Source organism: Sander lucioperca, chromosome 1 (genome assembly GCF_008315115.2).
Source record: "Sander lucioperca isolate FBNREF2018 chromosome 1, SLUC_FBN_1.2, whole genome shotgun sequence".
NCBI classification, from domain to species: domain Eukaryota; kingdom Metazoa; phylum Chordata; class Actinopteri; order Perciformes; family Percidae; genus Sander; species Sander lucioperca.
Genome location: NC_050173.1, coordinates 35,708,804 through 35,724,698, shown reverse-complemented (window position 1 = coordinate 35,724,698; position 15,895 = coordinate 35,708,804). Strand labels below are relative to the sequence as shown.

The window sequence follows — 15,895 nt, the reverse complement described above, 5'->3', positions numbered from 1 at the left end:
TAATTAGTCCCAACTTACAACATTGATCAGCAACATGTTTCCAATACACAGTATGGTTGAGATAAGCACTTACCAGACCACTATCTTTAACTCCTGGTCACATTCATAAAAAATGCTCAAGTACCGCAGTTTCACATCTAGTTGAATGGGAACACTCAGCCAGTTATCCTGCAGGTAGTGAAGCCCTCTCCCACAAGAGGCATTCGTAGGGAGGTTAACATTACTCGAGACGAAAACAAGCAAGCCATTTAACAGTACAAAACATTTAACATTAACTTTACAAATAATAACAAAAGGATCCATGTGTAATATAATCCAAAAGTTTATTTCTACCAATTTGCCCAAGACACTAGAGGAATGAGTTTCCAGTGAGAGAGGGAGTACCCTCTTACATTAACAGGCTTGCGTTCAGTTGAATAACACTAGTAAAGCCACTTAAAATTGCAGACATGATGGGGGAAGAATCTCCTTAAAAGCCGAAAAAAAAAGATGCTGGTTGTCTTCGTCTACTAGGCCATCTGCAAACATTCACTTGACACGCTTACAATGAACCCATTGATTAGTTTAAATCCCTTATTTTGCCTCACCCCACATCTGAAGCCATGCATCTCGCATCCAACATTCAGCACGGGAGAATAATAACTAAAGATCTAGAAACACCAAAAGAAAAAAAAATGAAATTGTTTTATTTGTGAGCTTTAAAAGCTCTTGCTCCTGCTCATCTGTAAATCCAGTAGACATGTAAAAATACAACCATACAATACATTAGATTCAAAAGGTACCAAAAAGTACAGTAAAAATAACACTTCCATCACTGGAAATGTAAATGGACACAAAACAATATAAAATAAAAAGTGGAAAAGTGACATTTGCTTCCCCAGTTCCTCACTTGATCTGTACAAATGGAGCATGAGTCCAAATTTCTGCCAACTCCAAAGGAAAAGCCAGAGCCCATGTTGGTTGTGGTCAGACCATGGATCTCTTTTTCTTATTTACTTTAGACCTTAAGAGAAAAACACGGTGCTTAACGTTACTGAGAATAACCAAATACGGCATGCAATTACACAAAGACAGACAGGTGCATGAATGAGTTTGACAGGTCAGTGAATGGACAGACACACTTTGGGGGGGAGGGGGGGGGGCACAACCGCTAACTATTGCACCTAGCACCTGGTGAAAGGTGAAACGGTCCTTATTCCTGTTCTCAACCACCACCAACTCAACCCTTATTGATCAAGTAGTAGAGATGCATCTTAAGATGGCTGACAGGTGGAATGAATCCATCTTTAATGATCACAGACCCCACAACACGGCCTACCCTAACCCCACCACAATGCTTGAATGGATTTAGAGTAGATGGAGATCTTTGGGGTCAAAAAGGCACCAATGGTTACAGCTATGTTCTCATACTACCACGGATGATGCAAAAATGCATACCTGCACTACGTGTGATCAGTATGGCTTGTAGCTACTCTGGTGGCCTCCACGTCTTGGAGTTTTCCCATAGCTTGTATTGCCCTGGTCTGGAGGACAAGAGAAAAAGGGACTGAGTTCTTCTGTACAACAAGGAGGACCAAGAAAATAAAGTTTCTCTCATTCTTTTTTCGTTCCCTGGGGGCACTTATCGCTTACTGTAATCGTAGCCACCCCCATAGCCGTAATAACCAGCAGAGTAGTCATAGTTGCCGTAGCCGCCATATCCGTAGCCTTGCTGTCCGTAGCCATAGTTCTGGTTGTATCCAGGTTGGTTCCAGTAGTTGTTGTAACCTTGATTCCAGTTCTGGCCCTGGCCTAGAAACAACAGGTGAGGCCTTTGTCACAACTCTCCAGCACACAGGACCCAGGCAGTTACTCGGCACAAATTTAAAGTCTACAGTTGAGTATAGTTTAATTTAAAGATCTTGCTGGTGTACACACACACACACACACACAAAGGGTGCTTACCTCCACGGCCCCTGCCGCGTCCTCCGTATCCACGGGCACCATACTGCTGCTGCTGGTAGACCTCTTTGGGCTGGGCTATTTTAATTTCACACTGGAACACCACACAAGAGCACATTACATTGCAGCGTGACATGACTTTTTGCAAAAATTTACGAAACAAAGTATACCCAATTTCACCTGCATGCAGAATGTGCCAATACCTTGCTTCCACCGACATTGTGGTATTTCTTCTCCATAACCTTCTTGACAGGAGTCTCTTCTTTATATGTGATAAATACGAATCCCCTCCTCTTTTCTGTCTTTGGATCTTGTGGAAGCTCAATGGTCTCAACCTACACAAGAAGAAAACTAAATTTGAAGCAGCCAATATCTTAAGCATTTAATTCCTAAATAAACTTGAAATCTCTCTTGAATACCATACCTCTCCAAAGGTTCCAAAGTACTCCTGAATGACTTCCTTTGAGGTGTCAGGGTTAAGGCCGCCCACAAAGATTTTCTTGACTGGATCTTTCTTCATGGCCATGGCTTTCTTTGGGTCGATCACTCTGCCATCTAGCCTGTGCTCCTTCTGTTCAAGGACCTAAAAACAAAAAAAAAAAAAAAACAGGAAAACATTGAAAATGGCCAGTCTTGTAAAACACAGTTACTTTGGCTTCGACATAATTGCTTCCCCACTCACCTTTTCTACACTGGCTGCATCTTTAAAGAGAATGAAGCCAAAGCCTCTTGACCGGCCTGTCTGCTGGTCCATCTTTATGGTGCAATCTGTCACCTCGCCAAATTTAGTGAAGTAATCTTTAAGATCCTTCTTGCTCGTTTCCCAGCTGAGACCACCAACAAACATTTTCCTGAGCACAGAGAGACAGAAAGGGACATGTTTAGCATTACAGGCAGCCAGCTTCTCCAACTTTATATATGGCCCAGTGGGGGTGGTGTTGGGCAGGAGTGGGGGGTGTAAATGTACACACTGTTCCAGAACATCTGTTGTACCAATGACGTAGGGAGGCAGGCTACAGTTGCTATAGCTAAATGTTATTTTGCAACATTAATTCAATATACTAATAATCGCTACGATACATCAGACACATATCAGTAGTCTCTGGTGAGCCAATACATGTTAGATTTGATCCCTGCACAAGCGCCCATCCCCCCCCTCCGCTCTGCATATGGCGCCAACAAAGGCCGGTTGAACAAAGAAACATGCCAAACCACGAGTGCTTATTTTAAAAAGTCGATATCTTCACATTACACAATTTTTTAACTCACCCCGCATCCTCCTCGCCTTTGCTGGCGTCGATCTGGCCGCCCTCTGAGCCACCGTTTTGCGAATTCCCGTCGGCGTCGGGGCCTGCGCCCTCTCCCACTCCGCAGTCATTCACGGCGCTCTCGTCGTTCCCCTCCTCGGTGTGTTCGGCTCCGTTAAAATCATCGTCGACTTCGTGGCCGTTTTCTGATGTTTCCATATACTGTTGCTCTGTCTCGGACATTTTACACTATTATACCTAAACCCAAAAGAAAAAAATATGCATCGAGTTAAACTAAATCACGGTGGGTTTATAATCCCTCATGCCGTACATGCTTCGCCATTTACATGGTGGCAATGCATGCATTTCCCACCATTTTGCCCGGCACGATCGTGTTCCATACATTCTTAAGAGCCGTTTTTGTTGCACAGCACCAGCAAATGGCAACTGAGTAACGTTTACTTAAACAACACAATAACCACCCAGCATCTGAAGTTCACTTCTGGTAGAGCTTAAGCTTAGAAACAGTGTAACCATCTGCATCACACTGATAAACCAAGCCTGGACTAACGTTACAACTAAAATTCGCAGTTACGTAATGCAAAGGCCGTGCTAGCCGCACTATAGGCCTATATTTTCTACCAATTACAGCTATTTCAGCTACATCTACCAGAATAACAACAAAAAACACAACAACAACCACAGTACTTACGTGACAATATAATGGGGGGGGAAAAAAAACAAAGCTAAAGAAGTACGGAAAAACTGCTTACTGGTCACACAACCGGAGAGCTCTCTTCAAGATGGATTCTCCCACACGACGACAACTCGTGGTTGGTTTTCTAGAACCGGCAGAAAAAAACGCAATTTCTGCAGAGAAGCCATCTGATTGGATGGTCACTGCTGCCATTCATTGCACCGACCAATTACATACACGTCCATTTATTTTTACAGAACATGTTCACGCCCTTAACACACAGGAAGGAACTCCGATTAGCCTTTCTGCGTCTAATGAAGAAGAGTTTTTCACGGCATATTTAAAAAAAAAATGATGAATTGCTAGTACTGAATAATGTTTAAAAGCGTTACTCTTAGAATTGGACTGACTTGTACTGATATTCACTCTGAATCTGACAAAAATGAAGGCAATGCAACAGTAGTCAAGTCTAGTCCAGGTTTGTGAAAAGGACGGTATGTGAAAAATGTCCAAAATGTAGATCTTAGTATCTCTGTATGAACATTAATGATAGATTAACTCATAGAAAGCTGTCACCAAGCCTTTTATGTGTGTAGGCCTACATGGGCACATATGAAGATGCTTTTTTTTGCAGGGACTATGTTCACATTCACAATGAACACTATTTTGTCAAGTTTATATACAGCCAATTACCAGAAGCCCTCTGTCTACACAATGAGTTAGGAACCCCATACTGTACACACAAAGCTACAATCATAGGTTACATACAGACCAAATAACCTATAGTCAAAATGCATTTAGATACTGATTAAAGCCACATAATTAAAATAAATATTTTTCTGTATTTAATATTTGATTGCTGGAGAACTATCAAAATACACATAATACTACTGTTGCAATGGTCATTGAGATTATTTTCCTACATAATCTGTAAATTAACACGCAAACTGCTCTAAAGCCCCCTGAATAAAATACCTTAATGCTCATTTGTAGAGTGTGGTCTAGACCTACTCTATCTGTAAAGTGTCCTGAGATAACTCTTGTTATGATTTGATACTATAAATAAAATTGAATTGAATTGAATTGAATTTGACCAACTGAAGTCACTTTGTTGATTCAGTAACATATTTGTTAGATGGCCATGCCTATGTAATTCCTTTACAAGCTGATTTTGTGTTTGCAAACCAGTTCCAGAGGAGCAACAAGAGATGAAGCTGGTCGAAGCATGGTACACCAGAACATCTTATTATATGAGTGTTTGGTCCTACTTAGTTAATGTTATCAACTTAACACAGGTCATGCAACTCATCCAATTAATTTGGTGCAATCGTACTCACTAAATAAACACTTTTAAACCGACTGGCTGATTTACTACATTGATTTGTTAGACCTGGTGGGATCGCATTGTTAACAATAAACAAATCTGAGATATTTGATTTATTGCATACATTTTAGGTTATGAATCAAGTCACACCATTTGAAGAAGTGTTAAAGGAAGAACAAGTGGTTTACAAATAGGCCAAACTTACCAGAAAGCAAACAAAACAGATGATTAGTGCTGAAAAGACATTTTGTTTAATCATAGTACGGAACAGATACATTTGTCTAAAAAAAATGACGTCTGAAATTATATATTGGGCTCCTTTTGTCTCTGTTGTTATTGTGCTTCTTCCAGAATGGCTCCATCACATATTTGAGGCTGGTTTGGATTGTTGTTGATCAGCCAGTCAGCAAGCCAAATCTATTGAAGACAAACGTGCAGGATAACATGGTAACACCAATAAATACCTGGCTAATAAATAACTGTATATCTTCAAATATTGAGCATCAAATACTTACACAGGGATTGTGTGGCTTGTACTTGCAGAGCTCAGTGAGTCCACGTAGCAGAGTTGGGTTTACATACCTGCTCAGGTATTCTGCCGTGGCTTCTCTTGAGGGAAAAGGCTCGATTACAGCTGCAGAGAGAAACCATGTGGGGTACACAATCATAAGTGTTCAATACTACATTTCTATACAAACAACAGTATGTGTGGTTGTGTGTATTACTTACAGTTTGGGAACATGAATTTGATCTCCCTTTCAGCCGCATGAAACGACTCGCTGCCATGGAGTGCATTTTTAAGGTCAGAAGTGCCATATTTTGCTCTAAGGCTGGGGGGAAAATACATCATATCACACATTCATATAAATATCTCTGCCAGGGTTGTCATGACTGCAAACCTTTACCCCTCTAAATTAGGTCAAAACAATGAATCAAGCAGGATGAGTCACACTCACAGGGCATGGTGACCTATGTACTGATAATCAGAAGCTGGGGCCCAGAATTACAATCAATTACACATGTATGTGCAAATATCTAAACTGCTGCTTGATCAAACTTTTGCATTGTAAGTTTAATACACAGTAGCAAGACCACAGAGAATATTATGAGCACTTTTTCAAAACCATATAGAGGATCTACTGTCAAGAATATGTTTGACCTAACATTATATTTTGTTTAATATAATGTGTCCACCACACAGCACTCCCTGTCTCATTCTGTCTGACCAAAGAATTGGTGCCATGATATCACGGAAATATGAAGTAATATTTAATTTTTATAATAATACTAATAGTAATATAAGTATTGTAACACCCTAATGTGGATGTGCTCAAACACTAATAAATATAGGGCACATACAGAACTTTCATTGTGTTAGAGGAATAGTAGTTATTCAAAGTGTTTATAGATCTGTTTATTAGTGCCAGCCTGTTTTGTAAGTAAGAAATGTCTACTGTAGTATGATTTCATGGGATAGATCACAGGCCTGGTTTGTGTATACACCCCTCTTTCCATTAGCCCTTCTAGGCAGTGATTTAGTCAAAATGCCCACAATTGTAATAGCTACATTAATTATTATATGTATATATATATATATATATATATATATATATATATATATATATATATATATATATATATATATAAACATATGCCATAGAAGGAACAGACAACAAAACAAAAGACTGAATCAACACCTTAAAAGTTAACAGACTGACCACTCTGGATGAGTTTCTCTGGCCTTGGTGCTGTTGACAGGCCCTATGGTGGACTTCCAGTGGGCGATGGCGTTGTTGCGGGCCAGAGTCATGGCAACGATGGGGCCAGAGCTCATGAAGGCAGTCAAGCTGGGAAAGAAGAGCTTTCCATATTGGTCTGCGTAGAAGTCACTGCACTGCTCTGGACTTAGCTGCAGCTTCCGCCTCTGCCACAAGAATGAAGTATTGGACACTTCTGTGAAATGTGAACTGATTCTGGATTTTTGGAATCAGCATTTGCCTTAATCCTAATAATTATATAGATATATTATCATCCTATTTTTTTTTTTTTTATTTAAATAAAAAAAAACTTTTTGATAAAGATCCTTTAAATTTGGTTATTCAGAAAGTGTGACCATACGTGCTGAGCAGGACATTGTTAGCGCTCTCTGGTGGACAAACTATATAATGAATGCCTGAAACGTCAATTTCTTGTCACACAACCCGTTGCTGTGTCCACGTTCGGACACCACTCGCTGCTATTGGCCATATTCGGACACTTCCGACCTGACGCACTTTCCGGTCTTTTCGCGGTACTTTACGTTTCCGATCATCACCAAAAATGTTAGCAGAATTGATCTATACCATAGACTAATATATACAGTCTATGATCTATACCCATCTAACAATCTACGTATGAATTTTCCTAGCTATATGTACATGTACATTTAGCTGTCTAATTAGTGTATGAAAGTTACTTTGATGAGGAAAAGAAGTAAGAACGCTCGGGCGACGATCTTTTCCTCTAAAACGTTTCTATTTTTACTGTACTGGAAATTAAAGAGCTTTTATTGCATAGTTCAGAGCTATTTAAGCATGTCATTTTATTGTGAAGGACGGAAGTACGATCCGGTAGTTTTGACAGCATTGATGGGACTTGACCCCCTAAAAACCAGCAACGGCCATAGCTAAAACGGCCAGTGTTTACAGCGAGGAGATAGGCGTGTCCGGCTATGGCCAAGGGTAGCGCACGGCTAATTCACCGTTGATAGCATACTTTAGCCGGCTCTTGTAAAGTAAAAGCTAAACTAACCACTATACCGTTAGAAAGGTAAGAAGTTACACTTTAGTTTTACACCATTAAATTAACTGAAAACATTAATAGATAATTTATATTTGAACAGATATTTTGATAGAACGTTAGCCTATGTGTCCGAACGTGGACACAGTGACGCCACATATAGCTATGCGCTAAGCCAACATATGTGCTGACAACATATGAGACAAATCAGCCATGTATCATTCAGGCTTTGGAAAAAACGCCGTAACGTTACTTGTTTATGTAGGGGCAACTTATGATAACAGATAATTACACCAACTATTGCCTCAAAAATAATTAATTGGATCAAACTCTTCCTGACACGCTGCAACACACCCTAAATATCGCACATTGTTTATGTTCATGTTTAATACGCCTACTGTCACGGCTGTATTTTCTGGGACATTTGAACCAACCTGCAGGATAATGAAGCCCGATTTGAGGATAATGTCCTCAATCTCCTCAGCTTTGTGGATGGCATCTGGTTTAATAAGGGCCAGAGTTCTTTCCACAAAGATGCGAGGATAAGAAGTTTGGTCCATCTTTCCCGGCATGCAACACAAGCATCTGTAGCATTTAGCTGGCTAGCTAGCTAATAATGTTACGTCCCTTCAACTAAACTTCACGTTAGACAGTAATTAGCTCTAACGTTACATAAGTAACAGTTGGGTTACACTAAACGTTGTGTAGCATTAGCTGGTAAATTTAATAAGTAACGTTAGTACGAAATTAAAAATGTCTAAGAGCTGCTCTGTTGCTGTTTAACCCACTGCCCTCCGTTCTTGATGTCTGTTTGGGTTGCTAGGATACCATTATAAATCTACGGCAATCCAAGCAGGTCAACCGATGCAATTTACCAGACACTGGGGTGAATCTCACTACCATTTGCATTAGGACATTCATTTATTCACCTTCCAGTTTTAGTATGCATAGAGGATACATTCTTTACACTAACATTTAAATGGTGGCGCAAAGCAAGTGATGAAAATTGATTATGTCCTTAGACTTTTGTCATTATTGCTTTGTTGAGGTTTGGAATGCATTATTGCCCCTGCTGTGGTTATTCAAGTTTGGTGAAATAAAGTAAAACTTCTTTTTACTTGTAATAAACATCTTATTTTATGTATTATAATCATTGATAGTGTTATAACCAAGACAGAACACATTCTTTTCAAACAGTCTTTTATTCAAAGTAGCTTCGACGAAAAGTTCTTATCGAGTTCCAATAGTGACCTGCCACACTCTGATCAGGTTGTCAGTGTAGCCAGCAAACAGGGTCTGGAAAGAAAGTGGGATAGAGGAACATTGATTACTCAAATTCTGTAATTTTATAGATGTATAGTTAGCAAATGAATATAAAAATAAATTGTGTTTTTAATTCCCCTCATATTTGCAGGACTGTCATCATTTGACATCAGAGTTAAAAGTGAATGGGTATAATCACTGGGGGTAAACACTTAAGCCACCAATTAGTGGGAAAGCCAGACATCTGTACTGGAAAGGTCCTACAGAGCCGAGTGTGTTGTACCTGTCCATCAGCAGACCATGCCAGGGAAGTACACTGTGGGGGTTCAGCCTTGCTGTTTGTGCTGATCACTTCCTGTCTCAGCTCATCCACAATGATCTTGCCCTCCAGATCCTACATTAAGAGAAGAAAACACCAGAGGCAGTGCATTGAGTAACTGCTCAGAAGTAGCATCAGATCAATGAAAAGAAAATGCATCCAAAAGTAATTCCACAAAGTACAAATTGGTCATGGTTAGAACTCAGAAACAGCCTCTTTATCATCAAAGAATACAGTTGGCATTTGAAGTTTCATCACTGCCCTTTGCACTGTAGCTTTAATGGACCATATACTAGTCATGAGATTTTTAGGATGACGTTTACCCAAATCTTGATACTGGGGCCAGTAGCGGCACACAGCCAGTAACGGTTGGGGCTGAAGCAGAGGGCATTGATGGTGTCACCACTGTCCAGGGTGTAGAGGTGCTTGCCCTCATTCAGGTCCCACAGCATGGCCTGGCCATCCTAGATCAAAAGAGAAAATACGCTTCAATAACCATATTTATAAATCTAGTCGATTTAGAATAAGTGCATGATGCTCAACAGCTAACAACTAGGGAGTTTGTTGCATAATGTTTACAATTATTTAGCACCAACATTGTGTTGGTGCCGAATAAACAGTCCAAGTGCAGGTCACACCTCAGAAACAGCCTCTTTATCATCAATGTTAAACAGATGCATTGAAAGTTTTCATCACTGCTAAAACCTGCGCTGGACTTAAATTGGTGCTTTAATTGAGTTCAGAATGGTGGAGAAAAGATCGAAAAACATTATGTGGCAGTCTACAATAATAATAAAAAAAATATATATATATATATATATATTGTATACCCTTCCACCAGATGCACACAGGGAACCATCAGGAGAGACAGTCACTGTGTTCAGGAAGCCAGTGTGGCCAATGTGGTTGGTCTTCAGCTTGCAGTTGGCCAGGTTCCACACCTAGGAGCAAAGGACAAAGACTATATCACCACTATTGTAGTATAAAGACCATCATATAAAGCTATATGGGTTGTGCTCTCGACCTGAGGTGGTCAGGTAATACATTAATACATGTTTTTCCCATATCACTGGGCAAACAAATTACTTAAGTTTCATTCAGGCTCATTTTAAGCCACAGAGAACAAGAGACCTCAAAGGCAAAAAACACGAGTTTCAGAAAAGCAACGTACCTTGACCATCTTGTCCCAGCCGCAGGAGACAATGATGGGGTTGCTGCTGTTGGGGGAGAAGCGCACGCAAGATGTCCACTCAGAATGGCCCTCATCCTGCAAATTGAGAAAGTCTCTGGTTAACCAACATTAGGGATTTGTTTTTTTTAAATGGCCAGATGAAAACCATGCAACTTGGGGAAAACACTGATGTCTTAAGTAGCGTTTTGTTTGGCTGCTTATTAGCAACATGAAAACTAGATTATATTCATTTTCAACCAACCAAAGTATATATAACATAACTGTTGCAGAATGCTATTCTTGTAAAAGCAGTGGTGACTAGGTGAGCAGCATTTGTTTCCATTTGACATCAATTTGAACTTCTAATTGTAAGGGCAGTTTGGTTTTCCAAGTAGGGACTGCCAAGTTTCAACTTCTAATTTAAACAAGTGCAAGGCCATTAACCAGTACTTGAATCCACAAAACTAGTTCCAATAACAGAAAGAGACCGACTGCTACTCACAAGACATCAACATGAGTTGGCAGCTCACCTGGATAGTGTACTTGCAGACTCCAAGAGTGTTCCACAGCTTGATGGTCTTGTCCCGGGAGCCAGACACAATCTGGCGGTTATCAGCAGAAAAAGCCACGCTCAGAACATCCTTGGTGTGTCCAACAAATTGGCGGGTGGTGAGGCCACTAGGGAAACACCACACCAAACATTTCAGAACTCAAAATGGTTGCACATCTTAAGACACCCAAGTAGAAGGAAGCTTGTCTAATATCGCTACACCTGTTAAGAACTTTTCCAAAAGCTACACACATTAAAGAGTCAAGCCAACTTTTCTTAAAATCTATTTTCTGTGTTTACATTACGAAATTTAATGCTGGAGAATGTACATGTGTAATGGATTATCTTTTGGGTTAAAAATGATTCAAAGACGGTGTTCACTGGCAGCATCTTCAATCCATAAATTTGGCATCTAGATATCTTTATTCCAAACTTTTTGTAACAACATTTAATGAGAAATGCATAATTGTTAAGGTGCAAGATTGACTTTAAATAGAGATAATTAGCCATATTGTTCAACCAACACGTAGGTCATATGTACTGTAATTAAGTTGCTCTGTCCTTATGAGATCCATCAACTTGCTGAAAAGTTAACCAAAGTGATTTGACCTATTGATGGTATGGAGAAAGGCTTGATGAAGACCTGATGTAGCTTAGCTATGAGATTCACAATTAATTGAAGCCAAGCTGACCGAATGTAACTCGTTACTTTGGCATACTTTTGTGATTCCTAAGCTAAACCATGCCTAGGTCATGAGTTTCAAGTTTTACAACATACTTGTCACCTGGTTTGATTACAGAAAGTTTGTGATGGCATTGAATTACTGAATTCAGAAACCAGTACTAGAAATGGCGTTCTTTCGTTTCATGCACCAGTTATAGACCCAACATCAGATCTAATTTCATGCATCCAGAATTCCTTGCAGCAAACTTTCCTGTTAAACTTTAATGTGGACACAAACAAATCTACAGTAAATGTAGAGGAAACAGCTTACAACCTTAAACCCCAAAGATCTGACCAGTACTGAAGAGATTTCCACTCCTTGCACTTACGTGGTGAGGTCCCACAGGCGCAGGCACCCATCCCAGGCACCGGACAGGGCAAACTGTCCATCTGAGGAGATGACCACATCACTTACAAAGTGAGAGTGGCCCATCAAGGAGCGCTGGGGAATGCCGTAGTTGGTTTCATCACGGGTCAGCTTCCACATGATGATAGACTTGTCTGGAAAACAAACATCCAGGATATTGTTTAATTCAAGTGTCCACATTTCATTTTGTAAACCGCTGACATGGCCAATGCAAGGGATTCATTGTGCAAGTGCATTTCCAAGGAAAGCTGTCAAACATTTAGGCAGTTAACGTTAGAAACAGCAGGCTCAATCTACTGTTCGTGACCGGACTGTTGCCAGATTCACACATTTGAGCATAGAACTACGCTTACACTACACTTATGTTATTAAACGTGTCGCATTTGCGCTGTGGGTTTCTGAGGCTGATTTACAGTTTACGCTCGAGTGTTAGCTAGCTTGGATAACCGGCGTCTTTCTCCTAAGTTTGAGCAGATTCTGTCTACATAAACTACTGTATACCAACATTACACGCATTAGTGGCTGCTCGTGTATATTTTGTGAGTCACTCACACCAGTATTGTCATTTATCGTACGTTACACCCGCAAACCAACTAGCTGGCTAATGCTAACCTAGCCATGTTGGCGAAACCTGCGGAGGAAGCCTCACCTCGGGACGCGGACAGAATCATGTCGGGATACTGGGGCGTCGTGGCGATCTGGGTGACCCATCCACTGTGCCCCTTAAGGGTCCCCCTCACTGTCATCTGCTCGGTCATTTTGGCGAGGTTGGGTGGTGCCTTTTACAAGGATGGATTCGGATTTTTCTGAGGTCCAGAAAAACCTAGGTCCTCATCGCATCTGTGCACAGAGGAAAAGGAAGCATAGACCCGGATGCAAAAACTATGAGGGGTGAACAGCCCGCAGAGGATTCTGGGAAATGTAGACTTCATACTGCTTTTACCGAACAATATTAATAAAACTTTATTCAAGTATGGTACAAGAAAAAATATATAAAAAGAAAAATGATATATAAGAAAATATATTAGTGAGTTATCTGATGGATGACCATGACTGCATTTTACACATTTAATCGGGATGCATTTGATACATAGCACTTACAGATTTATAGACTGGTCATCACAATATTTTATGAGAGCCACAAAAGTCAAAATAATGAGTTTCACGATTAACAATATCCCACATGTTGGCTAGAAGTTCTGGTTTATTTTTTCAATCAAGTAATTGTTGATTTCTTACACTACACTGTAACTTTTATTCTTGTAGGCCTATTTTATACCTGCCTTGTTCTATTTTAGCTGTGTTTTCAATTAACTACTCTGTAATGTTTTATAAAGCACTTTGAGTTGCTGAAATGTGCTATATAAATAAAGCTGCCTTGCCTTATTTAGATCAGGAACCATCGTTATGGGAAAATGTCACATTTCATGTAGTCTAAATGGAAAATGTGAATCGTTCTTTAACTTCATTTATAAGTTAGTTTAAGGATTGCCTTCCTTTGTTATGGATTGCTGATGCTAGTGCTGATATTGAATCTTTAGGAGACTTTTAAATATAGTTGTAGACTTTCTTGGCTTTTTGGAACAATATACACTTAGGTTGAGCTTGAAAAAATATGTTTAAAAACAAATTTGCCATATTTTACATAAAACCGTTTATTAACATTACCAACATCTGAATGTCTTGTTATTAATTCATAAATAGAATATTTATAAAAAATATATTAATTGGCAAGTAAATAATATTAAACACAGCATTTTATTTGAACTGTCTATTTTGGTGAGGAGAAAACGTCCAGTTTCAACATATTATGATGCATGCAATATAGATGTAAAACAATCCCATGGTGGTCAGTGACTTTAAGATATGTGGCATCAATTTAATAGTCACAAACATTGCACCCCAAATATAAAGCCATATAGCCATAGCTATTATTTACAATTAAAAACATGAAATGTAGTGTTGCTGTAAGCAATTAAAAGGGCCGGATGTTAATGGTGTATGCCTTTGTTCCAATTTTTCCTTCCCCATTAACTGCAACCACCTGTGTTGTTTAGAAACAATGAGATCATTCATCTGTAAAAATGGAGGACATTTGAGAATTATTTGTGAAAATGTATCTGTATTTGTTTGATAAAAGTTGTCAAATTAAGAGCACACTTCATTGGCCTAATGGGTAACACACCATTATCTGTCCTTCTTATAAGCATATTTGAGCCAAATGGTCCAAAACACTGATGCCACCGACATCTCCATTTGGATGAGAAGAAACTTTCCACTGGTGCTGTGTTGTGCAGAGTTAGTTAAAATGCTCTTTTGATTTGGAGCTTTCCGCAATGTGTCAGAGGTCAACAGCAACCTGGAAGTGGCAGGGATTGATCAACACATTCAGCATAATGCATCAGATTAACTTCATGGAAACTCTTTCTGTATTTATTTGAACATTGCATTGGTTAGTTCTGAGTTCAGTATTTACTGATACTGACATATTGGTTTTTAATGAAATATCTCAACAACTATGGATTGCCATGCAGTTTGGTATGGACACAGTAGGTCTATGTTCCCCTCAGGATGAAATAAAATAACTTTGGTGATCCCCTGACTTTACCTATAGTGCCACCATCAGGTCAAAATTATAATATGTTCAATACTTTGGTTTGTGACCAAATACCTGCTTAATGTAAGGACATTGTGACCCATTAGCCTGGTGTACTTTGTGTTTAGTGCTAATTATAAATGTTAGCATGCTAACATGCTATAATGGTGAACCTGGTAAACATTACCTGCTAAACATCAGCATAGTATCATTGTCGATGTGAGCGTGTTAGCATTAGCTCACTGCTGTCCCTGAGTGCCTCACAGAGCTGCTACGGCTGTAGACTATACCCAAGGCTTAATCTGCTAGGTTAGAGTAGCAATATTTACTATTATAATATGTTATTTATTTAACATTCACATATTTGGAGGTATTGTTTAACTTTAGAAATGTAGGAAGGCTCTTCATTTTTCATTGTCAATCAGACACTGATTGCTTTCAGTCTTTCAAAAGTCTGAGGATGTGAGGACAGCTGCTGTCTCTAACATGTCCACTGGATTCATAGAGTTCATACAATGCTGGGGCAGCCTTCCATTATGGTGTGTTGGGCTCTGATTGTACTGTTTGTACCTTTGTGTAAATATGTATTAAATCACTTTAACTTACAGGCTCATATGTTCTGATCTTGTTTTTTTATGGTATGGCTCTATTGTGTTACTTTGTGCATGTTTTTTTATAGCTTCTGTGTGTTTTTTTTCTTCTCTCTGACCAAATTAATTTCCTTTATTGGATAATAAAATGCTGTTTTCTTTTCTGAATAATTACATGCCTATGTGTTATGTCATTGCATTTTTTTTATACATGCAGTATGAGGTAGGGTTGGTAGAACACCTTGATGTTATAATAATATTAAATGAATGAAACTGAATATTTTACATGATTATGATTTAATGGACAAAAAAAAACATGAAACTGGAG

At 39.3% G+C, this 15,895-nt stretch overlaps 3 protein-coding genes across 6 annotated transcripts; all 3 read right to left on the bottom strand.

Annotated features, from left to right (window-relative positions):
* Positions 1-304: 304 nt before the first annotated feature.
* hnrnpaba (heterogeneous nuclear ribonucleoprotein A/Ba) lies at positions 305-4,087 on the bottom strand. Of its 3 annotated transcripts, none has more exons than XM_031319485.2 (9): positions 3,962-4,087; positions 3,211-3,446; positions 2,624-2,792; positions 2,366-2,524; positions 2,145-2,276; positions 1,945-2,035; positions 1,633-1,791; positions 1,438-1,523; positions 305-1,003 (listed from the first exon to the last, which is right to left on the bottom strand). In XM_031319485.2, the coding sequence occupies exons 2-8, from the start codon at positions 3,429-3,431 to the stop codon at positions 1,453-1,455; spliced, it is 1,002 nt and encodes a 333-aa protein (XP_031175345.1). In that variant the 5' UTR covers positions 3,432-3,446; positions 3,962-4,087; the 3' UTR covers positions 305-1,003; positions 1,438-1,452. The 3 variants fall into 3 exon arrangements, with proteins under 3 accessions (XP_031175345.1, XP_031175346.1, XP_031175347.1); XM_031319486.2 differs by having other exon boundaries at positions 3,901-4,041; XM_031319487.2 differs by lacking the exon at positions 1,438-1,523.
* A 1,350-nt stretch (positions 4,088-5,437) lies between these two features.
* On the bottom strand, positions 5,438-8,811 carry nme5 (NME/NM23 family member 5). 2 transcript variants are annotated; one of them, XM_031319508.2, is made up of 5 exons: positions 8,422-8,811; positions 6,928-7,133; positions 5,939-6,039; positions 5,792-5,843; positions 5,438-5,626 (listed from the first exon to the last, which is right to left on the bottom strand). In XM_031319508.2, the coding sequence occupies exons 1-5, from the start codon at positions 8,557-8,559 to the stop codon at positions 5,605-5,607; spliced, it is 519 nt and encodes a 172-aa protein (XP_031175368.1). In that variant the 5' UTR covers positions 8,560-8,811; the 3' UTR covers positions 5,438-5,604. The 2 variants fall into 2 exon arrangements, with proteins under 2 accessions (XP_031175368.1, XP_031175367.1); XM_031319507.2 differs by having other exon boundaries at positions 5,725-5,843; positions 8,422-8,810.
* Positions 8,812-9,173: 362 nt separating this feature from the next.
* On the bottom strand, positions 9,174-13,297 carry rack1 (receptor for activated C kinase 1). The gene is made up of 8 exons (XM_031319494.2): positions 13,031-13,297; positions 12,344-12,515; positions 11,271-11,418; positions 10,741-10,836; positions 10,400-10,510; positions 9,893-10,033; positions 9,534-9,644; positions 9,174-9,283 (listed from the first exon to the last, which is right to left on the bottom strand). The coding sequence occupies exons 1-8, from the start codon at positions 13,137-13,139 to the stop codon at positions 9,218-9,220; spliced, it is 954 nt and encodes a 317-aa protein (XP_031175354.1). The 5' UTR covers positions 13,140-13,297; the 3' UTR covers positions 9,174-9,217.
* Between the last annotated feature and the right edge of the window lie 2,598 nt (positions 13,298-15,895).

What these genes read in the sequence shown, in the direction of transcription:
- hnrnpaba (XM_031319485.2), bottom strand. Translation starts at nt 3,431, where the DNA reads ATGTCCGAGACAGAGCAACAGTATATGGAAACATCAGAAAACGGCCAC. An exon ending in ACTTTGGAACCTTTGGAGAG is followed by an intron (nt 2,277 to 2,365) that starts GTATGGTATTCA and finishes CTTCTTGTGTAG; the next exon opens with GTTGAGACCATTGAGCTTCC. An exon ending in TGGGGGTGGCTACGATTACA is followed by an intron (nt 1,524 to 1,632) that starts GTAAGCGATAAG and finishes CTTGTCCTCCAG; the next exon opens with ACCAGGGCAATACAAGCTAT.
- nme5 (XM_031319507.2), bottom strand. Translation starts at nt 8,559, where the DNA reads ATGCCGGGAAAGATGGACCAAACTTCTTATCCTCGCATCTTTGTGGAA. An exon ending in AGAGAAACTCATCCAGAGTG is followed by an intron (nt 6,040 to 6,927) that starts GTCAGTCTGTTA and finishes TTTTCCCCCCAG; the next exon opens with CCTTAGAGCAAAATATGGCA. An exon ending in ACAAGCCACACAATCCCTGT is followed by an intron (nt 5,627 to 5,724) that starts GTAAGTATTTGA and finishes TGTCTTCAATAG; the next exon opens with ATTTGGCTTGCTGACTGGCT.
- rack1 (XM_031319494.2), bottom strand. Translation starts at nt 13,139, where the DNA reads ATGACCGAGCAGATGACAGTGAGGGGGACCCTTAAGGGGCACAGTGGA. An exon ending in TGTGTGCATCTGGTGGAAGG is followed by an intron (nt 10,034 to 10,399) that starts GTATACAATATA and finishes CTTTTGATCTAG; the next exon opens with GATGGCCAGGCCATGCTGTG. An exon ending in GCCCCAGTATCAAGATTTGG is followed by an intron (nt 9,645 to 9,892) that starts GTAAACGTCATC and finishes CTCTTAATGTAG; the next exon opens with GATCTGGAGGGCAAGATCAT.